This window comes from Populus nigra, chromosome 10 (assembly GCF_951802175.1).
Source record: "Populus nigra chromosome 10, ddPopNigr1.1, whole genome shotgun sequence".
NCBI lineage: Eukaryota > Viridiplantae > Streptophyta > Magnoliopsida > Malpighiales > Salicaceae > Populus > Populus nigra.
The window spans coordinates 5,833,124-5,857,763 of record NC_084861.1 but is presented as its reverse complement, the minus strand read 5'-3'; the positions used below and the strand labels follow the sequence as shown (position 1 = coordinate 5,857,763).

The 24,640-nt window shown below is 36.9% G+C and overlaps 2 protein-coding genes across 4 annotated transcripts; one reads left to right on the top strand and one right to left on the bottom strand.

Moving 5' to 3' along the window:
* Positions 1 to 15,228: 15,228 nt before the first annotated feature.
* On the bottom strand, positions 15,229 to 18,228 carry LOC133704088 (protein IQ-DOMAIN 19-like). Of its 2 annotated transcripts, XM_062128829.1 has the most exons (4): positions 17,352 to 18,226; positions 16,988 to 17,221; positions 15,790 to 16,479; positions 15,229 to 15,651 (listed from the first exon to the last, which is right to left on the bottom strand). In XM_062128829.1, exons 1-4 carry the CDS (start codon positions 17,772 to 17,774, stop codon positions 15,631 to 15,633), a joined length of 1,368 nt encoding a protein of 455 aa, XP_061984813.1. In that variant the 5' UTR covers positions 17,775 to 18,226; the 3' UTR covers positions 15,229 to 15,630. The 2 variants fall into 2 exon arrangements, with proteins under 2 accessions (XP_061984813.1, XP_061984812.1); XM_062128828.1 differs by lacking the exon at positions 15,229 to 15,651 and having other exon boundaries at positions 15,664 to 16,479; positions 17,352 to 18,228.
* A 2,373-nt stretch (positions 18,229 to 20,601) lies between these two features.
* LOC133704089 (uncharacterized) lies at positions 20,602 to 23,976 on the top strand. 2 transcript variants are annotated; one of them, XM_062128831.1, is made up of 7 exons: positions 20,602 to 20,730; positions 20,846 to 21,290; positions 21,527 to 21,682; positions 22,291 to 22,371; positions 22,460 to 22,585; positions 22,719 to 22,814; positions 23,574 to 23,976. In XM_062128831.1, exons 2-7 carry the CDS (start codon positions 21,185 to 21,187, stop codon positions 23,642 to 23,644), a joined length of 636 nt encoding a protein of 211 aa, XP_061984815.1. In that variant the 5' UTR covers positions 20,602 to 20,730; positions 20,846 to 21,184; the 3' UTR covers positions 23,645 to 23,976. The 2 variants fall into 2 exon arrangements, with proteins under 2 accessions (XP_061984815.1, XP_061984814.1); XM_062128830.1 differs by having other exon boundaries at positions 20,602 to 21,290.
* Positions 23,977 to 24,640: the final 664 nt, after the last annotated feature.

Here is a 24,640-nt window from a genome sequence, read left to right as displayed (position 1 = left end):
AATTATGCGTAGTCTTGCACAAGATGATGTACTCATTCGTGTGGACAATAGCTTCCAACATGAAGCTACAAGACTTTGGGATTCCTTGTTTCAAGGAAGCCTAAATCAAGAGTTAAATAATGCGTCTGATGTAGGCAAAAATGATGGTGGAAAGAAATTTTAAGTTCAGCAAAACTTATGTTTCACGGAAAGTTCCATGCTCTTTCTCTCTTGTCGTTCTATATATAATAATTGCATCCTGCAAAAAGAGTAATGACAATATAAATTTATTTATTTATTTATATTTTTAGATTGTTTTAAATTAAAAATAATTTTTAAAAAATAATTTTTAAAAAATAATTTTAATATATTTTTAAACAAAAAAAATTACTTTATAATACAACAACCATTGCACTTTGAAACACCCTCTTCACCCGTAATTCATTCTTATCTTGCTGGAATAGAACTTACGATAATTTCTCGTGCTGATTTCGGAAGACAACAACCACATCCAAATATACATTAAAATGGTCTTGTTTTGAAATCTAAAATGGTGCTGCCGTGGATGACGAAGTTAATTACACCAGCTTGTATGTCATCATTCATGAATAATCTTGGTATTTGATTAATTCATAGCGCTGCACAAACCTGGCTAGTCGTCTACAACACCGAAAAGAAAAAGGAGAGAGAAACCTAGTTGTCTACGGGAAGAAAATTGAGGTCGAAAAAAATTGCCACATTATTGGAAAGAAGCTCATAACAGGATTGAAAATACTCTTAAAGTAGCACTGGCTGAAGGAGTCTTCTCGTGAACCATATTCTGGTTGTTAGAGTCCTAGTTTTACAGGGCATTGCAAATTACAGTTAGCAACCTCTCTGTTAGAGTTTGTTACTTTTCTGTTATTCTGGTATCATGTATTAAAGGCTATATAAAGCCAAGAGTTCTTGCTGAATAATAAGAGTTTCCATTCATCCCAGTTCACGTATACTTCTTCAATCATCCATAATTCTAACAAATTGGTATCAGAGCCTCCACTAGGCCTGAAATTCAAAGCAGCAGACTTTGAAATCCTTTGCAGCAGCATAGCAAGATGACTACAGAAGGAAGTTTTGTCCAGCCAGCTATTCCAAGATTCAATGGTCATTATGACCATTGGAGCATGTTAATGGAAAATTTTCTTCGATCCAAGGAAATGTGGGAACTGGTGGAGATTGGATATACTAAGGCAAGTGGATCAATGCAAACTGATGGACAACAAAAGAAGAACGATGAGATGAAGCTGAAAGATTTGAAAGTAAAAAATTATCTCTTTCAGGCAATTGATCGAACAGTTCTTGATACTATTCTCAAGAAAGATACTGCCAAAAATATATGGGATGCAATGAAGAAGAAATTCGAAGGAAATGCAAGGGTTAAGAGATCTCACCTTCAAGCTCTCTGCAGAGAGCTTGAAACACTTGAAATGAGGTCTGGTGAAGGAGTGACAGAGTATTTCTCTAGAGTCATGACAGTGGCCAATAAAATGAGAATTTATGGAGAAGACATGCAGGATGTTAAAGTAGTGGAGAAGATTTTACGTTCGTTGACTGAGAAATTCAACTATGTTGTATGTTCTATTAAAGAGTCAAAGGACATTGATGCTCTCACTGTTGATGAATTACAGAGTTCATTAATCGTCCATGAGCAGAAATTTATGAGACATAAGAGTGAGGAACAAGCTCTGAAGGTGACATATGAAGGAGGCAGAGGTCGTGGTCGAATTTCCTATCGAGGAAGAGGAAGGGGCAGAGGATGAACAGACTTCAATAAAGCAACAATTCAATGTTACAGATGTCATCGACTTGGACATTTCCAATATGAATGTCCCACTGTGAACAAAGAATTGCTTTATGCAGAGCTTGATGAGGAGGAGGAAATGCTTTTGATGGCTTATGTGGAGAAACATCAAGCCAGAAGAGAAGATGCATGGTTTCTTGATTCAGGATGTTCTAACCACATGTGTGGTTATAAAGCAATGTTCAGTGATCTCAACTTAGAATTTCGACATTCTGTGAAGTTGGGGAATAACACAAGGATGAATGTAATGGGTAAAGGAAGTGTGAAGATACTGCTAACTGGAATCAATCATGTTATTGCTGAAGTATATTATGTCCTCGATTTGAGAAATAACCTCCTGAGCATAGGCCAGTTGCAAGAAAGAGGGTTAGATATCTTATTCAAAGGTGGAACCTGCAAGATATTCCATCCAAAAAGGGGATTAATAATTCAAACCACCATGAGCATAAATCGGATGTTTATTTTGTTGCCTGATTCCCAATCTTCTTCTCAAGAACAAGCTAATCAATGCTTCCACACAGGAACACAAAATTTATGCCATCTTTGGCATTGAAGGTATGGACATTTGAGTTACAAAGGCTTAAGAACTCTATCATACAGGAACATGGTGCGTGGTCTTCCTCAACTCTCAACCTCAAATGTCACCTGCACTGATTGCTTAAAAGGGAAGCAACATCGTGATCCCATTCCAAAGAAAAGCACCTGGAGAGCATCTCAGAAACTGGAACTCATTCATGCTGATATTTGTGGGCCGATCACCCCTACATCCAACAGCAACAAGAGGTATATTCTGCTATTTACAGATGACTATAGTAGGAAAACCTGGGTATATTTTCCGGTGGAGAAGTCAGAGGCCTTCAGTTCATTTAAAAGCTTTAAGTCCATGGCTGAAAAACAAACAGGTTTGTTTGTTAAATGTCTTCGCACTGACAGAGGAGGAGAATTCATTTCCAATGAATTTTGCAAACATAATGGGATTAAGAGGCAGATGACAACTGCCTATACCCTGCAACAAAACGGTATAGCGGAGAGGAAGAACAGAACCGTAATGAACATGGTTCGATCCATGTTATCTGACAAAAACATTCCCAAAACCTTCTGGGTAGAGGCTGTAAACTGGGCTGTGTATGTTCTTAACAGGTGCCCCACGTTGGCAGTAAGGGATGTTACACCAGAGGAAGCTTGGAGTGAGATGAAACCCTCGGTGGATCATTTTAGGGTGTTTGGTTGCATAGCACACGTTCATGTTCCAGAAGAGAGAAGAACAAAGCTTGACAACAGAAGCATTACTTGCGTATTATTGGGGGTTAGTGAGGAGTCAAAAGGTTACAGACTTTTTGATCCTGTTGCAAAGAAAATTATTGTGAGTAGAGACGTAATTTTTGAAGAAGAAAAGTTGTGGAAATGGGGTGAGAGCTGTGACCAACAATCAGTGGAAAATTTAGACTGGGGTGATGAGGATGAAGAAAGGGCGAGGGAAAATAGAAACAGAGGAGATGATATTGATGATGCAGAACAACCTGGTGGAAATAATTGCAGAGAAGGTTGCAGAGAGGGTGATGAAGAAGCCTGTGATACGGGAGTTGAAACAATTAATTGCAGAAAGGGTGAACGAGAGAGTAAGAGATAGTGAAATTGAAGAGGCTGACAGAATAAATTCTGGAGAAGGTGACGAGAGAGTGAGGGACAGTGAAATCATGCAGCTTGAAGAAAGAAGCTCAAGACAATTACGTGGTAGGCAGCCTCCCACGTGGATGGGAGATTATATCAGTGGTGAAGGGCTGTATGAGGATGAAACAAATATGGCACTTGAGGTGTCAACATATCCTTCGGTTTATGAAGAAGCTGTGAAGAGTACAGATTGGAGGATGGCTATGAACAGTGAAATTGAATCTATTGAGAAGAATAAAACGTGGACACTCACTGAATTACCAGCGAGAACAAAAAAAATAGGGGTGAAGTGGGTTTATAAAACCAAATACGATGAGAATGGGAAAATCGATAAATACAAGGCCCAGTTGGTGGCAAAAGGGTATTCTAAAAAATATGGTGTAGATTATACAGAAGTGTTTGCCCCAGTAGCAAGAATGGATACAGTACGAATGATTATCGCTTTGGCTGCGCACAAAAATTGGATGATTTCTCAGCTGGATGTCAAATCGGCTTTCCTTCATGGTGAGTTAAGTGAAGATGTTTATGTAGAGCAACCAAGAGGATATGAAAAGAAAGGGAGCAAGCATCTGGTTTACAAACTGCACAAAGCACTGTATGGTTTGAAACAAGCTCCACGAGCTTGGTTTAGTCGAATTGAAGCACATTTCATTGGCGAAGGATTTCAGAGATGCGAAAGTGAGCAGACCTTATTTACAAGAAGAACCCAAGAAGGAAGAATCATCATTGTGAGTATCTATGTCGATGACTTAATCTTTACTGGAAATGATGAGGTAATGCTATCTGATTTTAAAAACTCTATGTTAAGAGAGTTTGATATGACTGACTTGGGAAAAATGAGGTTTTTCCTTGGAATTGAGGTGTTACAAAAGTCTGATGGCATTTATATATGTCAAAGGAAGTATGCTTTGGAGGTTTTGAGAAGATTTGGTATGATGGAAAGTAATTCGGTAGGAAGTCCAATAGTTCCAGGATTCAAGATAAGCAGAAATGAAGATGGAAATACTGTTGATGAAACCTACTACAAACAGTTAGTGGGTAGCTTAATGTATCTTACTGAGACCCGACATGATGTTTGTTATTTGCCTCATAAGTAGATACATGACGAGACCTATGGAGATTCATCTACAAGCAGCTAAGAGAGCTCTTCGATATCTAAAAGGAACTGTGAACTATGGGATTCATTATAAAAGGGGGGAGAAGGAGAGTTGTTAGCATTCACGGATAGTGATTATGCTGGCGATATAGAAGACAGGAAAAGCACATCTGGTTATGTTTTTCTGATGGGTTCAAGTGTTGTCTCATGGTGTTCGAAGAAACAGCCTATTGTGACTTTGTCAACAATGGAAGCTGAATTCGTTGCAGCAGCAGTATGTGCCTGTCAAGGAGTATGGATGAAGAGAATTTTAAAGGAACTAGGACACTCAGATGAAGGTTGTACAACCATAATGTGCGACAATAGGTCAACTATTAAGTTTTCTAAAAATCCCGTAATGCATGGTCGCAGTAAGCATATTGATGTGAGGTTTCATTTCTTAAGAAACCTTACTAAGGAGGGTACAGTTGAGTTAATTCATTGTGGGAGTCAGGATCAAATCACAGATATAATGACCAAGCCATTAAAGCTCGAAGTGTTTCAAAAGCTTCGGAAGTTACTGGGAGTATGTGAAATACTACCATAATATAAACTAACTGCTTCATAAGCATTTAGTTTAAGGGATGGAATGAAGGAGTCTTCTCGTGAACCATATTCTGGTTGTTAGAGTCTGTTAGAATAAATAACAAACTAGAAGGAAGAGTCCTAGTTTTACAGGGCATTGCAAATTACAGTTAGCAACCTCTCTGTTAGAGTTTGTTACTTTTCTGTTATTCTGGTATCATGTATTAGAGGCTATATAAAGCCAAGAGTTCTTGCTGAATAATAAGAGTTTCCATTCATCCCAGTTCACGTATACTTCCTCAATCATCCACAATCCTAACACTGGCAAGGGAAAGTGCAATGCAACACTCACTCTTGCATTGAATATAAGAGGAAGAAGTGCGCGCCGGGAAAGAGGTGGTGGTAATGATGAAACTGCAAGAGCAGGCAGATGGGATTTCTAGTTCCTGGAAGATGACAAAATTCCCTACCCAACAAAAAACAGCCATCGATTGGAAGTAATTAATGGTAATGATGAATCTGTAAGTTGGAATCTGGATTATTAGATAAGCATTCCACCAGATAAAACTGCTTCGTCTTTAGTTGATATCCTCCTAAAAACCCTACCACAAGACGCCTAGTCTTATTTAGGAGTAAAATACACGTGTATCCCAAAACTACGCGTGCCACCTTTCTCATTACTTGAAAAGGATTGGTTTCTCCCTCTAGCTCGAATACACACACATTATCATCGAATCATCCTATTTAATATTCCCAGATAAAGCATTCAAATTTGGAGTGCAAAAGGTGTACATGTCCATCCATCAATTTTAAATATTAATGGATCACTTGTATATTAAACTGGAAACATAAATGTTAATTTAATCCTTCTTTTTTTTTTTTAATTTATTATAGTCCCTATAATCATTTATATAAAAAAATTAATTAGTCCTTGTTTGGGAATTTTTTTATGCTTATAACTAGTTCACTAGCCTATGCTATGTTGCGAGTCGAATAAAAAAATAATGACAATAACAAAAAGCATCTAGATCGTAAAGAAATATTTGGTATTATTTTTAACTTAATCCAACATGCCAACAATAAAACCTCTTTATTCGACTTTTTATTTAGTCCAAATCTAAAATTAAACTATGTGGGAGTTGATTCGATATGATTTAGTCAACTTGGCTGGTCCAAAGGTAAGCTGATGATTGGTAAAAGAAATATGAGAATAAAATTTTAAAAAATGAAATTAACAGGAAAAAAAACTTCTGAACCGATTTCTTGCATAGCCCGGGCTTAAATATAAACCATTTGTAAGTTGACCAGACATTATCCAGTCGACTTGCCCGATCCAAATGTAACTAAATCAACCGATAAAAAAAATCTAATGATAAAATTTTAAAAAAAAAAGATGAAATTGATAGGAAAAAAAACTAATTGACCTAATTTTTTGTTTTGCTCGATTTTAAAATTAAATAATGTGAGAGTTTTTTCAACATGATCGAATCAATTTTGTCAATTTAAAGACAACTAAGTGATTGTAAGAAAAAAAATTTAAAGTTAAAGTAGAGAGAAAAAAAAAACAAATGGAAAAGGAGGAATTATGAATAAAAAGTAAATAAATAAATAAGTGTTTCACTGTTTACATTAGCTTTCCCCGTATGCTTTACCAAATATTTTAGATGTGAAAAATTTACAAATAAAAACTTTTTTTGTTTTTTTCCCCAAAGAAGATGAGAGACCTTGGAAGAAAAAAAAACATGCATTTCTTGGCAACATAACTAATGTCAAGAGACCCATGTTAACTTGGGCATATATGGTGAAGAAGAGCTTCGAAAGCCAATTGGGATCACAAGTTGAGTTAACACTGCTTTACTTTTGCAGAAGTAGAAAGAGTTTTCCTTCTGAAAAACCTTTTTAAAAATCAGAACGCATGCTTCGTGAGATTATTTCAATTATTCAAAAAAGATAGTATTTGAAAATCTAGATGACCGTGTTGTGATGATACCCGTACTCGTTTTGGTTGGAAGCAACGCATCATCTAATGAAACTTGAAATTCAGTTGTCTTGTCTTGTGAGAAAAAGAACATTCTTTCGCCAATGCAGTCCAATCCACTGTCAGTGATTATATGAACATGAGAAGGCTGGATGCAATTATATGAACAAACAGCAAATTAAACAAACGCAAAGAAATTCCCATTTCCTAGCTAGCAATGGTTCGTGTTGGGTTGAAGAAAATCCAATTCAACCAATAATTGTCAAGTTACTGGTTTGGTTTAAGAATGGGTAGAGACAGGAATATCAACCAATCAATAAGATACTTCACATCCCATTGTGGGAAGCACTATTAATACAGGCATCACCATCAGGGCCTGGCTATTTTTTTATATTCAAGAAGAAATAACCTATTGTATGAGATGGCGTATCCTATTGTTTTCGTCCAAAAAGAATGCACTCTCAAGTGGAGCTTGAGAAAACTCTCTTTCAATTTTTTTTAAAAGAAGTTTTCGGTCGCTTTAACAACTCTGCACCAGGCATTCTGTTGTACACTGACGTAACAAAATGACAGTGTTTAGAAAAGAAAAATGAAACTTAGAAAAAATAGACAGTTTTGATGTTTACAGTAACAGTTTGTTACTGTTGAGAATTGAAGAATATGATTGCTATTTATGTTGCAATCTTTACAGATATTTATATTGCAAAACAAAACAAAAATGCTACAATAAAGCATAAAAATCCTGCTACAATCTGTTAACATACTAACAGATCACCTAATTCCTAGAGACTAGGACGCAGTTAATTATTTGCATGAAAACAGGAAATACAAAGCATAAATAAATCTTTGACTACTTCTTCTTTGACTGGTTCTTTGCCAGCTCATGAAGCAATCTTCCAACACTCCTCCTTGCTTTAGGAGCTGTAAACTCCAATCTTTTGTCTTAAAAATTCAAACTTGTTTACTGGAAGTGGTTTAGTAAACAAATCCGCTAATTGTTCTTCAGACTTGCAATATATCAACCTGGCATCACCATTTTTCTACACCTCACGTAAAAAATAAAGCTTGATGTTCAAGTGCTTTGTTTTCCCATGAAACACAGGATTATGTGAGATTGCTATAGCTGCTTGATTGTCAACTGAAATTTCAGTTGCTTCCTCTCCTTCCATATGTAAATCATGTAGCAATTTCTGAAGCTAAAGAGCTTGGTTTACAGCAGCTGTGACAGCAATGAATTCTGCCTCTGCTGTAGATTGAGCCACCGTGTCTTGCTTCTTGGATGACCATGAAAATATAGATGACCCTAGGTTGAAACAAAAACCAGAGGTGCTCTTCATGTCATCAATGGATCCTCCCCAATCACTGTCAGAAAATCCATGTAGTTTTAATTCCTAACACTTCTGAAATTTGACTCCATAGCTGCAGGTCCCTTTGATGTACCTTAGGATTCTTTTGGCAGCTCTCATGTGAATTTCACTCGGACAATGCATAAACCGAGATAGTAAACTTGTTACATGAAGTATGTCGGGTCTAATTGCTGTTAAATACAGCAAACACCCAATCAAGCTTCTGAATTTCTCTTCATCCACCTTGGTTGTGCCATCTTCTTTGCTGAATTTTTCCTTTTGGTTCATTGGGGTAGTTGTTGGCTTGCAACTTTCCATATGGAATTTCTTCAAAATTTCCATTGAATACTTCTTTTGACAAATGAAGATTTCATCCTTGCCCTGTAAGATTTCCATTCCCAGGAAGAAGCTCATTAGACCGAGATCAGTCATCTCAAAAACTTCCATCATATTCAGCTTGAAATGTTCAACCTGCTCTATGTTGCTCCCTATCACCAAGAGATCATCAACATAGAGTGAAATTATAATCACATCATTGTTGATGCTCTTCACATAAAGAGTTGCTTCAGACAAGCTCTTTTGAAAGCCAGCACCTGTCAAATAATCATCAATCTGACCATACCATGCCCTACGTGCTTGCTTTAACCCATAGAGAGCTTTTTTCAGTAAATACACTTTGTCTTCCTTCCCTTAAATTTCAAAACCAGTAGGCTGCTCAACGTAAATTTCTTTTTGCAATATGCCATTAAGGAAGGCAGATTTGACATCTAACTGGAATACTTTCCAGTTCTTTTGAGCAGCAACAACAAGTAAAAGTCTAATGGTGTCCATTCTCGCTACAGGTGCAAAAGTATCCGAATAATCAACACCATAGATTTGTGCATACCTCTTGACCACCAGCCTAACTTTATGCTTGTTGATGGTGCTGTCAGCATTCAGTTTAGTCCTGAATATCCACTTCACGCCAATGATGTTTTTTCCAGGTGGTCTGTCAACAAGTTCCCATGTGCAATTCTTCTCAATCATTGATATCTCCTTCTGCATTGCTTTCTGCCATTCTGGACTTTGTTTAGCTTCTTCATAGCCTTCTGGTTCACAGAGGGCTACATTGCTCCTTTGATAGACATCCTCAAGTGATCGAGTGCCTCTTGTTGGTGGATCATCAAATGTTTCATCTAGCAATGGATCTGCAGGCTGCTGGTTTCGTTGTGAGTGTCCTCAGTCCCATTGCTCTTCTTCATGAGGCTGATTATTCATTTGTGATTGTCCCCAGTCCCATTGATCTTCTTCTTGAAAGTGGACATCCCTGGTAACAACCATTTTTTGTGTTTGAGGATGGTAAACCTTGTAAGCTTTAGATGCACCACTATAGCCAACAAAGATTCCTGGTGCAGCCTTCTTGTCCATCTTGTCCCTTTTGATCTGTGGAATGTGAACAAAACACAGACTGCCAAAGACTTTAAGAAATCTTAATGAAGGTTTGTAATTATACCAAGTTTCAAAAGGTGTCTTCTCGTCAAGCAATTTTATGGGCAGACTATTCTGAAGAAAAACTGCAGTGCTGGCTGCTTCTGCCTAAAAATCCTTTAGTAAGTTCTTGTCATGCAACATGCATCTCACCATCTCCATGATGTATCGATTCCTTCTTTCACTAACACCGTTCTGCTCTGGTGTGTAAGGGGCAGTGAGTTGATGATCGATGCCAGCTTCCTCACAATAGAGATTGAACTCTGATGAGGTATACTTCTTGCTATTATCAGACCTAATGGCCTGAATTCTGTAATTGCTTATGTTTTCCACATTCTTCTTGAATTTGAAAAAAATCCTAGCAACTTCTGATTTGTATTTCATGAAGAAAATCCAGCACATCCTAGAAAAGTTATCAATAAAAAGAATATAGTATCAGCTACCTTTGATTGAAGGTGTGCTGAGTGGACCAGCAACATCAGTGTGAATCAATTGGAGTTTCTGTGTAGATCTCCAAGTTGATTTCTGGAATGGCTTCCTGCTTTGTTTACCAAATTGACATGCACTGCAATTTGATGGAAAGTCAATGAATTAAGGCACTCCTATTACAGAGTCATGTTTTTTCATGCTTATCATCCTCTGTTGATGGCAGTGGCCTAGTCTTTTATACCACACTTCCATATCAGTCAGCTTTGTTTGAAAAGCTGAATACTCCTCCTCAAATGGTAGGAATGAAAAACTCTTTCCTTTCATCTTAGCTTGCAAAATTAATTGTCCAACAACATCAAAGACATAGCAAAAATAATTTTCGAAGACAACCTTCATCCCTTTCTCAATCAATTGCCCCACACTTAATAGATTTTGATCCATTTCAGGTACATATAAAACTTCAGAAATGGTTTTTGTACCTGACTTTGGGTGATGGCAATTGTCCCCTTTTCTTTTGCAGCTATGCAAGCACCATTCCCAATTCTAACCTTTACAACTTCAGTAGATTGCAAGGTTCGAAAGAGGCTTTTGTCAGGGGTCATGTGATTCGTACACCCACTATCTATCAGCCAGTGATCTGAGGTGGTTTGGACTGAAAAACATGAAGCTACGAACATTTGATCTTCATCATCTTGATTGGCCACTTGTGCATCAACATCTTGTCTCTGAATTGTTGACCTGCAGATGATTGCCTCATGTCCCATTTGCTGCATTTTGCATCAGGCCTTTTCCAGCACTTGAAAGGTGCATGTCCTGTCTTGTTGCAGTGTTGACAGGGTGGAAAATTTCTTTTGAGAAATTTTCCTTTGTTCTGGAATTTACGAGCAGTAGTGTTACTACTGCTTGAAACTTGATTTTTCCTGAAATGACTCTTAAAATCAGGATATTTTGCTTGTAATGCTCCTTCTGTAACATGATCCAGCCTCATCAGTCTCCTTTGTTCTTGAGCCTGCAAAGCATTTATCAATTCTGCCAAATTGATCTTGGACAGATCCTTGGTGTTCTCCAAGGTAATTATAGATGCCTCATATCTTTCAGGCACCGTAACAAGGATTTTCTCCACAATTCTGCAATCAGTAAAGTCTGTGCCCAGCAATATCACCTTGTTGACAATTCCAAGCAATTTTTCTGAGTACTCTTTGATGGTCTCAGACTCCTTCATCCTCTGCAGCTCAAACTCTCTTATGAGGTTGAGGCTTTGCATTCCACGTATCCTTTTATCTCCTGCATACTCCTCCTTCAGATAATCTCATACATCTTTGGCAGATTTTAGAGACATGATCCTTGTGAAAACTGTTGTTGAGACAGCAGCAAATAGACATGCCTTTGCTTTAGATTTTTTGGTTTTTCTCTCCATGTGACTCTTGATCTGAGTCATGGTAGGATTAGTTGGCAGTGGTGGAATTTCATAATCCTCTTCGACAGCCTCCCAAAGATCAAGTGCTTCCAAGTAGGTTTCCATCCTTACTGCCCAAAGTTGATAATTTTCTCCATTGAAGATTGGAGAAGAAATGTGAGAAAAACTTGCTTCATTATCCATCACAGGTCCTTTAAGAAATCAGCTCTGATACCAATTGACAATGTTTAGAAAAGAAAAATGAAACTTAAAAAGAATGGACAGTTTTGATGTTTACAGTAACAGTTTGTTACTGTTGAGAATTGAAGAATATGATTGCTATTTATGTTGCAATCTTTACAAATATTTATACTGCAAAACAAAACAGAAATGCTACAATAAAGCATAAAAATCCTGCTACAATCTGTTAACATATTAACAGATCACCTAATTCCTAGAGACTAGGACGCAGTTAATTATTTGCATGAAAACAGGAAATACAGAGCATAAATAAATCTTTGACTACTTCTTCTTTGACTGGTTCTTTGCCAGCTCATGAAGCAATCTTCCAACACAAAATCTGGATCGCATATGCTCTGCTGCAGCTGTTTCTTCATGTCCGTTTCTCTGAGTTTTATTTTTAATCACTGATCACACACACACACACACACACTAAATTGCGCGCACATCATTTTAATGTTTGGAAATGGTTTAAAACATTCAGTATTCAAAGGAAGATAGCAACATAGCATGGGCAAATTCACATGCTACTGCTATAACTTTCTTCAATTTCTGGTTCCTCTAAAGTCTAAACCATCTCGTGTCTTGCTCTCCATGGAGAAAAGTTTACAAACATTAGCCTTTTCATCAAGTCGGAACAAAAAAAATCAAGAGCGCGAGCCACATTCTTGGTCCGAACCAAAAACCTTTAGCATTTCAATTAGTATTGCAGTTAGAGCACTACTGCACTTTGAAACGTGGGCTCTGGATAATATCATCCCTGAGTACAATCCATGCTGCACTTTCTGGCAATATCAATGTCAATATATAGTATTAAACGCTTAATTGATTCACAGGTATTGTAGTAAGCAAAGATACGCTATGCGAATTTAGAACTACCCTTCCGCAGACCTGCACAAGAAAACGTCATAGACTGATTTTAAAAGTGAATAATAAATAAGCAAATCTTAACTTCTGGCAAATCTTTGATATAATGGGGAATCACGTTATGGACTAAATTAATAAGCAACTCAACGTAGAAAAAATTGAAAATCCATGGCTTGTTGTTCATGCAAATTAAAAATATCCGCCACATTCTTTCATATTCATATATGATTCCGTCCAACAAATCAATAAAACTCTTCTCCTTTAATATCTTGAAATTTCGAATCTGACAGCTTTCCAATTTGTAATATGTCACACCTAACATGAAGGAAGAAAAGAAAAGATTGCAGATCAAAGCGAATTGAAGAAGCGAAGAAATGACAGTTGGAGAATTGAATTAGGAGGTGTTTGACTAATTGTTGTTTCTCAAAGTATTTTTTTACTTGAAAATATATTAAAATAATTTTTTATTTTTAAAAAATTATTTTTGATATTAATACATCAAAATAATCTGAAAACATCAAATAAATTTTAATTTGAAGCAAAAAAATTTAAAATTTGACAAAAAACAGATCGAAACTCAATGTTAAATATCCTCTTATTAGAAGTTCATTCATAAAGTTTATTTGCTCATCAAGTATTTATTTTGAGGATGCAATATATTGTAATAAATGAAAGGAGGTACTTAATTTTAAAGTGTGAACGTTATGATTTATATGGTGTATTCATGATTTAAATGAGTATTTTTACTTCTGAAATATTTTGAATTCTATAAAAATATTGTTATTTTTCAGGTGATGTCATGTAAATCAAGTGAAAGAATATTAGAAAAATATCTTTAACATGATTCATATGTTATATAGTTTTTAAATTAAATGACAATTAAAGCTTAGAGTCTATTAGACTCTAATAATGGGCAAAGTATATCCAGGATGAAGATGAAAAAGTTAGATTATATATAAAATATCTCTAATATAATAAAAAAAACAATATTATTGTAATTTTCATTTCTACATAATCACTCTAAAGCTAAAGCTTGGTATAAATTAGAAGAATCTTTATTTTTAATAGCAGAATATCAAAATATATCAACAATTATTTTAATACTTAATCAATCATCCTATTAATTTTTCATTACTAAATTATCTTACAGTTAAATCATATGTTGAGATACTGTTAGTGTAAATTCAATCTCAGCACTTATAAATAAATAAATAAATTGCATTTGGTTTCATGTGTTTTTTTAGAGATTCCTATACTCCATGACGTCTCGATCTTTTTTTGCTCACCAAAGAAGTGCGGGGGCATGTGCACGTGTGTCAAGATTTTCAATTAAAGTTTGCCACGCAGTTCATCCTTCTAAAAAGGGAATGGATTTGGAATGTAATATATAACAAAGGATTCTTAATTTCAATTTCCACTTATTAACAAATATTATAATAGAGGTAGCACAGAAATAGAGATAAATGGGGAGAGAATTGGCATGCATAAAAACGACAGAGTTCAGATATTATATTCCTGGGTATGTAGAGTTTAGTTTTTCTAATTTTAGCATATAGAATAAAATATTTTAAGATAAGATATTTCTTATTTATTAATAAATTTCTTAATAAAACTAATTCAATAGTATATTTGTCAAACGAATAGAGTGTTCGTGCTTTTTAGTTATTTGTTATTTGGGAGTCATGGAGGGTTCCATGCAGCGGTGGCTGCAACACTGTGATCTGTATTGGGTTGGGCTCGGAGAGCAAGCCCTGAATAGGTTACTGTTTTGATGGTCTAAGTTTGAACTGCGCAAGAGGTTGGACTTCATCGCCGAAATCCTTGTAATATTCTTGAGCCTAGATGCATTTCTTCTGTTGTCAGCTCATGCTTCAGGTCCATTTTTTTTGGCACTGCTTATTTGAGAAGAGATTTGGAACAATCGCAATCCAATCCCAGGCAGCTTTTAAAAATCAGCACGCACATAACGTTCGATCTTGCTTTGATCTAAGTCTTCAATTTGTGCAGTTCAGTTAGGTAAGAAAAAAATTGCTACGTACATAACGTTGGAGACTTGGACAGCAAAAACAAAAGCGTGTAACGAAATCTTGATTATTTCGACCAACCAATTCCCTTATAAGCCATGTCAAACTAACTCTGAATGAATTAATTGATAGAGGATTGGCACAGCAAGACAAGTTACCGGTATTTCTGAGACAAAAAAAATGGAAATGCCACGCTCTGGGCAATATTTGCTGTTAGATTAGGTAAATCATTACGTTGATGGCTATACAAGATTATTTCTGTTATTGCTTTCAAAGAAATGAATGGTTTTTGCAGGATTAATATGAAATCATATGCACAAAACAAGTGACAACCTGGGAAAAACAATTCACTCTCAAATAAATTTTTTATGGACACACTATAATTTAAACAGTTGATTAAACTGCGTTCCTGCATTTACTCACACGTTAGTTGTCTTTGCATCTGTGCTTCTGCTAAGGAACACGTTAGTCCATATAATGGAAAAATGAAAAAAGATGACGACTCTACATGGGGGTTTCCGACACTTCACTCCACAATGACACACTAGAACGAAGAAGAATGAAAAGTTGTACTATATTCCAGCAGCTTTCTGCGTTGAAGATTTAAACTTCTTCAGTTTCTTTCTTGCTTAAACTTGCAATGCGAAAAGTTGCACAACATTCCAGCAGCTTTCCGCATATGTCATTTTATTGGGGCACACAACATACTGAGTTGCAAAGGCTGGCTAGTGTACTGTTAGTACCTATTTCCACGAACCTGCAGATTAAAAAAGCAATGATTTAACTGATTAGATTTGGAGTAATTCGCAAGTTTGATATATTTAACCTGTTTAGTGGTTTGTCCTCTAATTCATAATTTATTGTCGTGATTTAATTAAGGATGGCTGATGCTTACTTCAAATCCAACAAGAGAACTGCAGTAATTAGTGTTTGTGAGCACTGTACTTGTGGATCCGCACTCACTATCTCTAAGTGATACTGTTGTTCCGTCAAGCTTAATTGACCATGGATATATATAGCCTTGAGCTGTGGCTCCAACATTGGAAGACGACCGCTGCATCCGCATAGGCCTTGGGACATTCCTTCCCTCTATTGATGCCCTCTTCCTACTTGGTTGCCTCTCAAATGAGTCTGGCCTTTGTTTTGGTGCACTATGTGACCGAACTTTGGCCCTGAAAGATTCTGTGTTTGCCATGTAATTTGGAAATAATGGGTAGTCATAGAACAGAGATTCTGCGTACTCTGGCCTTGGTAAGGCGAATGGAATTCTTGATGGATCAGGTTTTGATACTGCAGAGTAGTACTGAGGGCTGCTATGTGCCGTGCTGAGGGAATTTTCCTCAAAATGCCCACTGCAAGCTCTGGGGCTAATATCTGTTAGAGCTGATGGAGCTGGAGAGATCTGCTGGTTCTCTTTCTTCGAGTACGCATGATTTGAGGCATAATGTGTGGAAAATCTATGCTCTGTTAGATCTGTTTGTGGACGATGAGAGTAGCCATTTCTGCTCTTTATACTTCCCTTCGATTCTCCAACATCCACCTCTACAATCTTGATGTTCTCCTGATCCATGCCTCTATCATTCTCCTACGTGTACCGAAACAGAATTGCAGATCGCTCATAGTGGATTCGAATTACTAATTTTATATACGTGAATAACTGTTACATATGCTTGCCATTGACAATGTCAGAAATTCCAGAAAATAATTTTCCCAGAAAAAAAGGAAAAATTTAGATAGTTGCATCTTGATGTGATGTTAGCAATGAACTAAGAATAAAGGAAAGATTTTGTTCTGCTACTTTTAGATGAGAATACTAAATATTTTATTATTCATGAAGACCACGTATATAGAACTACTTTTTTTAATTAAAGTTCTGACAGTGTCCTTATTCTTCGTTAATAATTATAGTCGAATAAAAATGGAAAGAAAATAGTTAAGAAACATGTTTTTAAGCATGAAATGCATTCTTATGTTTTGCCTTTTATGAATTAATCTGACTCATTCCTTGTCGAATGAATGCATACTTCCTCTGTTTGATAACAGAAGACAAGGCCATGAACTGGGTTAGTTCAAAAGAAGAAAAGAATCCTTACATCATTTGTGTGCCTAATCCTATTCTCTTGTGTCGATTTTCTGTGGATCGAATTCCTCTGGCTGGGCTTTACGTCTTCAGCCATCCAGATCCTCTGAGCCCGAGCTCTAGTCTGTACATTCACCAATGCCTGCATGCACCTGAGTGTAGCAATTGCCTGTTTCCTCACCAGGTGACCCCTCACGAGTGCCTGCAACTTCACTAAGCCTTTCAATGCACATAATGCTTTTCTTGCCTGTTAAAAATACCAAAACCAATCACGCAATTCATCATTTTCATCTCTGAAGCATTGGTTTTTATAATTTCAGTCTTTAGACTGATTCGTTCACTAGACAAGAACCGATGGAAATTCAAGAATTGCTTACCAAATAAGATCGAAAGACTGATTGAATTTTTACGGCAGCATCCTCTTCGATTGTACTGTTAGTTAGACGGATCACGGCAGCTGCAGCCTGTGCAGCGGCCATAGCTGCACCCGCAGCAGCTGCCATAGCCATCGCGTGCATTTTCTGTTCATTATCTGAATCCAACGTTCCCTGCACCGCAGCTGGTTGTGTGGTGGCAATTGGTTCTGTAGAATTCGAGTCCTTGGGAGCAGCTGCAGTGGCTGATGATCTGCGAAAACTCCATCTTCTTTTTTCTTTAGGAGTAGCAGGTGGGATCGAGATTGGGGTCAATGGATTCTCAATAATAGGTGTTGAATTCTGTTGAGTTGTACCCTTCTTCTCCCTCTCCTTGTCTTTCTTCCCTGTCAAGAAACTTTTAAGCCATTTGCCTGACTTCCCCATCTCTGTCAATTCCTCCTAAGATACCAACTTATCTCAGCAAGAACATATAAATAAGTAAGCACCAAATGAGATTCAGATCTCTCTTCTGTCTCTACTTATCAAGTTTGGCTTTCAACACCATAATAGCCCGACTAATTAGTACAGAATTTAATCACCCTTATTTCGACAGCCTAACTCTTACTGTTTTATTATTTTTCTCCTGTCAGCACCTTTTTCAGAGGTTGATATGATTTTTGTGCTATGTTTTTTTAGCAAAAAAGTCTGCGAGGGAGAATAGAAGCAGAGAGGAAGTTCCCGGTTTGCCCGCTTACCATCCTCTGGGAAAATTACAGGCAGAGATGCCTTGCCTTCGATGGAATCGGGGCTCATCCTTGTATAGCTATTATGGACTGAAAGGGTGTATTGGTAACTAAAATCATGTTACACTGGCAATTAAGAAATGGGGGGGTTGCAGAATACCATGTGAAAAGCAGTCAAGAACATGCAGACTCCTTGTAAAATACTCGTCTCAGGGTGGTGGGACTTGTCCACTTTGGGTCATGGAACTTAGAACTTGTGGGATGGTGGGGTCCTTAGAGTAGTGTAGTAAGGGCCGGGGTGCACGTGCTTATCCTATCCCTGCTGGTTGATTCTTTAACTGTCTTTTTTGTCAAGTTTTTTTTTTTATCCTATCCTTAAGAGTAGTGTAGTAAGTCTTATATTTTTCTATGTGCAAGTTCCATGATTAATTATGAACTTATCTAAATATATCAATAGATTAAAAATAAAATTGATCGAATTAAAGATAAAAGGATAGTGATAAACCAAACAAGTAGACTCTCATCATGCCTGCATCCTTTTCTCTCTTGACATTCATTTTATATTCCGATTGCTTCTTCCATGCACTGAAGACAAATGCGAAAAAAGAAAGAAAACCGTGTTTTATAGTCTCGAACTTCTAAATAATCGGAAAGGACACTGAAGCCTCGTTGAAAAAAAAAAAAAAAAAACGCTGAAGCCTCATGGACTAGTAGCGGTTGGTGCATTAAAGATGCAATATAGTACATAGAAGAATAAATATCACTTGATGATGAAAAGATTAGTTGGCGTTCACATGGTGTGTTTATTATATACTTCGAGAAGTTGATTGTTTCGGGGAAACACCATCGTGTCGAGTCTTCTTCATTCTTCCTATCTAAGTATCTAACCACTTGGAACCTTGGCAGGAACGCGAGTAACAAGATGACAAGACATGCGCAACTCTTATCAGGTGTACAGGAGTTTGATACATTCGCTCTAATACTCCTCCACGTGTAAATGGTTTTATGTTTATAGATGACAAAACACCTTCTCTCCACTCCATTTTTTTAAGAGTAATAAAGTATAGCACTATATATACAACTTACAAATCCCCCCCCACCCCCCGGAAGTTTGATGGAAAATTAACTGTGTGTGCAATTAGTTGGATAGAAAAAAAAATCAAATTTCTAAATTATTTTATTATATTAGCATAGTTTGAACTAGAAGCCCTAACCAGGCCCAAATAATGACCACCAACCCAAATCCAACCCTCATCGAGCCCAAATATGAACATAAGCATATTAGAAAGGCTAAACAAGCCCTAACCAGACCCAAATAATGACCACCAACCCAAATCCAGCCCTCACCGGGAGTGTGCACTGTGCTATTTAAGTATTCCTGCCAAAAGCAGTGCTACCAAATCAGCTAAGCGGCTTGTGAGTCAATGCTCGGCTCGCTCAAGAGTTTATTCGAATTCATAGTTTATGCAAATTTATTTTATATATAAATGAGTTGAAATTAACTAAACTTAGAAGGCTCATAACCCAACTTAATTAGGCTCCTAAGCCGTCTTATAGAGAGACTATTTAAGAAATTATTTATAAACTCATAAAAACTTAAAGGGATAAACAATTTGTGTAACACTTCATAAAATAAACTAATTTAATAGATGAATAAAAACATTTTTATAGAATAAAATTTAATAAGAAATGTAAAAGTTAAACATATGTGCTAATGAAATACTTAAAAGATGTAAATATTTTATTTTGAAAATCAAATGAGATACATTATAAAAGATATTAAATAAGATTTAAAACATCTTAGATTTTCAGTCTATCTAGTTTATTAAATAAATAACTTAGCCAAGTAAATCTTAGTCTAACAATTTTTAAACCACATGAGTTTACTGTTAGTTACTCTGATCAATCGCAATAAACTGTGGTGATATTTGACACTGCGGTTTAATTATATTTTTAAAGATTTTTTTAATTTTTTTTAGCTTTAAGTTTTTTTATGTTTTTTAATTATTTTAATGTGTTAATATAAAAAATAAATTATTTTAATATATTTTCAAGTAATATTTACTTTGAAAAGTAATAAGCACATCTCGCCTTTCTCTCCGTACTAAGTAGTATGCTCTAAGTTTGTCATGAACATAAGCATAGTTTGAACTTTGTTAAAACTAGAAGAGGCAACTTTGAGCACCTTCAAGCTTGATTCTGTTCATTTGAAGCCCTACCTGCCAAGTTGGCAGCTGTGAACATGTTTAAATATATAGCTAGGATTTCCTAGTGTCTGACTTTTAGTCACTTGTTTAGTTGTTTTCATTTGCACCGGCCATTACAAAGACATGATCTGACCACATTCACATGCTTCATTAGGGTTTTCCACATGAAGTTAACCCCAGACTCGTGATCTATGGTTTAGACGACAGCGTATAAGGTTTATTAATCTTGGAATATTGGTGACACGTACACGATCAAAACTCCAATTTTGGCCGGTCATCACATTAACATTCCAACATTAATCACCCAACTGTATCAGTCAGCTTTCAATTGTTATGGTTGCAAAAGTGTTGACTTTTTGCATAAGTTTTCGTGCGCCGTGGCGATTCTGCAAAAGTCACTATGCTAGTCTCTCTCTGAGCAAACTACATTTCAATCACTGAACTTTCAATGTAAGAAAACAATCATGCTCGTGTAAGAGAAATCAATACTTTGCTCATGAATAGAAATCAATGTGGTCAAAATTAATCTATTCATGAGCAAAGTATTGATTTCTCTCTTTGTTAGAATTTGAATCGCAACAATGGATACGCGCCGCACGGGAACCAGGAATATGCATGTGGTGACATCTGAGTGGCCGCAAAACCATAACTGCCCTGGATCCTCTGACCAAAATCCCAGCTACCCAGTTTAACTGAGCATCAACATTTATTAGGGTCCTTCGGGAAGCCACGTTCTCAAGTAGCTTTTGGCAAACAAGATTAAAAAAGTCTCATACTCTCATGTGTGATCCAACGGAAGAAGCTTCCATTTTTAAAGATCCTCGATCCTAGTTTTAAACTACACAAATTCAAGTACATCTCTCACCTGAACATATCTGTGTCTGATTCTCTGCTGTTTCCAGAGATGGCTTATGCTAGTACCAGTATTGCCTGGATTGCAATCCTTTTTCTTTCGCAACCTTTGATTGCTAGTAGTGACCTTTTATCTCCCCTACTGTCCCCTATCTTTGGTACTTGTTCTTCGATCCCTGATCACCATCTCGTACTCTGGACTTCTTGATGATTAATTAGCTTCTTCTTTATTCATTTTTCTTTAACTAGTTTGAACAGCTGTCGATTTTCTTTCATGGGTTTCGATCGATGTTAATGACGTTTATCAACAGAGTTTTCTTGGCTTTTCATTTTCACTGTGATTTTGGCTATAACATCGTCGTATTGTGATTTTAATCTGGTTTTTGATTACTAGATGATGTGTGCAAAAAAGTGGAATGTGGGAAAGGAACTTGCAAGCCTTCTGACAATAGCACTTGGTTTTATGAATGTGAATGTGATCCTGGGTGGACGCAGACTCGCTTTGATCAAGATGATCATCTCCAGTTTCTTCCTTGCGTAGTTCCCAATTGTGAGTTCTCTGTTTCTTCTTTTGTCGCCTGCCCTTAATCATGGTACTACGTACACACCTGTTCAACTATGAGTCCTCTGTGTTCATTTTGATGATTTAGCTAGCTCTGGTTTGTCCATGCTGGGTAAAACATGGTAAACTGTTACATTTACAAATTGTTTGAAATCCAAGATCACTACGAGTAAGAACAGAGTAAAATCCGTGTTAAAGGTATGCTGATTTGGAAGTCAATGTAATTAGACTAAGACTGGTTGAGATAATATTTTTTTACGAGGGAATGGAATTAACTCAAACAAAATCTGAATTTGGAAACCAAATATTATTTTATTTGAGTTGGTAACGTATGCCAATCACAACCTTTCAAGGACGTGCTGAGATGTCTAAATCACTTAAGAGAGAAAACCAAATACTTGTCAAGGGTTTACGGTGATATTTACCAACATCGTCGAGTCAAAGATCAGCTTGTTGTTTAATTATCTTCAAAAAATGTTAGATAAAAAGATTAAAGTGACCCGTAACATTTTCTTGTGATTCAATTTCGTGAACAACTTTTTTGCAGCTTTGATACTTCAGAATTCTGATCGATTACTTGATTCTGATTTTCTCAGGTACCGTGAACTTCTCGTGCACAGCAGCACCATCACCTGTTCAAGAGAAAGCAAGCAGATATAATCAGTCGATTTTCGATCGTAAGCCCTGTTACAGCCAAAACTTCATACTTTCGTTTGTTGTTTTCTTAATACATTCTTAGGCTTTTTGGTAAATCTGTTTTTGTAGCCTGCTTTTGGGCTGATTGTGGAGGTGGCTCGTGCAACAAGACATCTCAGCTCACTTACAGTTGCGCATGTGCAGAGGGTTATAGTAACCTTCTGAATGTCTCTACCTTTCCATGTTACAAAGATTGTAAGAGACCATACTATGACTCGCTAAATATAAGACCTCTCTACATAAGAGTTTTCAGTTTGATTAAATATTTCTGGGATTAATATTTTGCTTTAAAAATATGTACGTGTTTCTGATTCTTGATTTAAACCAGGTGCAATTGGAATGGATTGTTCAAACCTTGGTATTATGATGTCAAACAAATCAGCTGCTCCAACACCTGTTATGGCTGGCAATAGTATGAACCAAGGTGAGGCTGTCAATGGAGGACTGTATCGGTCTGCCTATAATCTTACCATTCTTCGCAATTTCTCTTGGCAAGGAAAAGGGGAAGGGAAATTCCATGTGCATGCCTCCCTTTAGTGCTTAATTGTTATTCTTTATCATCAAAAGTTCTTAGCCATCTGACTCTAATTTAGCTTTGTTTACAATCCTTTTATGTTTTAGAGTTTAAATATTTGAGAAACACCCATATAATTAAGCTTGCATCCTCAGTTTCATGATAGAGTTTTCCAACGCAAGTGGCAGCACATCTCCATATTTTTCTTGAAGACTCATGGCCATACTGCCGTGGAAGAATCCCCTGGGTCCTCTCAATCCAAGCACTTAAAATCCCTAGAAAACTTGAAAAATCTGCGTAGACCATCTTAGTTTTGAATCTTTATCTATTTCAAAATGGAAACTCGTTCTCTGACCATGTAATACCCGAGCCATGATATAACTCATGAACTTTTCTTAGGGATCTACAGATCTATTTAATGCGATTAGAACAGCAGCTTAAGTAAATGATTCCTTTTTTCTTGGCTTATTTTAGGAGAAGCATGCTTTCTAGTTTTGAGGTTGCTGAGTGACCAAAAAGCCTGTCAAAAAGTTATTAGTTTTGAGAGCATGTTATTCCAATTTCATTCGTATTATCTGTATTTGATACCGCAATCAGTTTTGTGCTTACATAGCCTGAGGCTAGTGCTCCTATATTTAACATCCGTGGGTTGCCTCATCTCTTTTGTAGCTTCTTCAATCCTGCAAGAAAAATTCCTTCGGCTGATGGCATTGATGATGTTGCTACCTATGATTGAGTGATGTAGAACTAACAGGCAGATGCTCGACGGTTGTGGCTTGTTATCATGGTGTAATTACCGTGTCTTACGCCTGATTTACTTGGCTATATTTTTCTATAACTTTTGCAGCTATGTATCCATTAGGAGACGAGGGGCAGATAGCTTTGTATTCACATATACGATGGAGAGGAGCTAGATTTGGTAAGGAGATATGTCAGAGTTAGTGGTTACTGAATTCATGTATTGAGGATATTCCATTGTGGTATATGCTACAGTAGTGGCTTCGTTTATTTGATCTACAGAACATGCTGTCACAGTTTGATTGCATTATACTCGTCGGTTTATTGCAATTGAGACTCCTGGTGTTATCATCCAGCCTTCATTCTCTCTTTAGCCGTATTGTTGGGAATTCCGACCGGTGATGTATTGATATTTGCTCATCGGAGGCTTAGCACACTGACACAATATTTAACGTGGTTCGGCAAAACCGCCTACATCCACGGGAGAGGTTCATTTTATTAGAGATAGAGAAAGGATAAAATAAATACATGTAGAGGAGGAGGATTACATCCACTCTACTCAACTCTCTCAACTCTCTTGCTGCACTTGCAGCTGCTGCAATGGCAGCAAGGTTGCTGCCATTGCAGCCCCTCACTTTCTCTCTTCTTCTCTACATTTCTTACAACTCTCACTCTCTCATTTTGCTCTCTAATGTATGCCTCTATTTATAGGCATCTATGGCAGCTCATCTTGCTCTTTTGTCATCAATGGTGGCTGCCAAACTTACCAAACTTTGACATTAGCCATTGGTTGTTGGCTGCCACCAACAACCCACCATTGCAGCCATCTTCTTTGACAATGGTGGCTGCTGCAATTGTCAATGGTTGTTGCACATTAATGGCAACCAACCTAACAATCACCCCCTTTGCCATTCATGTGGGGCAACTGTCTTCTTGCTTCTTCAGCACAGGCTTGCATCTTGCAGCTCTTCCAAGCTTACCATTCTGAGAGCGTCTGT

What these genes read in the sequence shown, in the direction of transcription:
- LOC133704089 (XM_062128831.1), top strand. Translation starts at nt 21,185, where the DNA reads ATGGCTTATGCTAGTACCAGTATTGCCTGGATTGCAATCCTTTTTCTT. An exon ending in TCCTTGCGTAGTTCCCAATT is followed by an intron (nt 21,683 to 22,290) that starts GTGAGTTCTCTG and finishes TGATTTTCTCAG; the next exon opens with GTACCGTGAACTTCTCGTGC. An exon ending in TGGCAATAGTATGAACCAAG is followed by an intron (nt 22,815 to 23,573) that starts GTGAGGCTGTCA and finishes TCTCTTTTGTAG; the next exon opens with CTTCTTCAATCCTGCAAGAA.
- LOC133704088 (XM_062128828.1), bottom strand. Translation starts at nt 17,774, where the DNA reads ATGGGGAAGTCAGGCAAATGGCTTAAAAGTTTCTTGACAGGGAAGAAA. An exon ending in CAGTCTTTCGATCTTATTTG is followed by an intron (nt 17,222 to 17,351) that starts GTAAGCAATTCT and finishes TATTTTTAACAG; the next exon opens with GCAAGAAAAGCATTATGTGC. An exon ending in GGATTAGGCACACAAATGAT is followed by an intron (nt 16,480 to 16,987) that starts GTAAGGATTCTT and finishes CGGTACACGTAG; the next exon opens with GAGAATGATAGAGGCATGGA.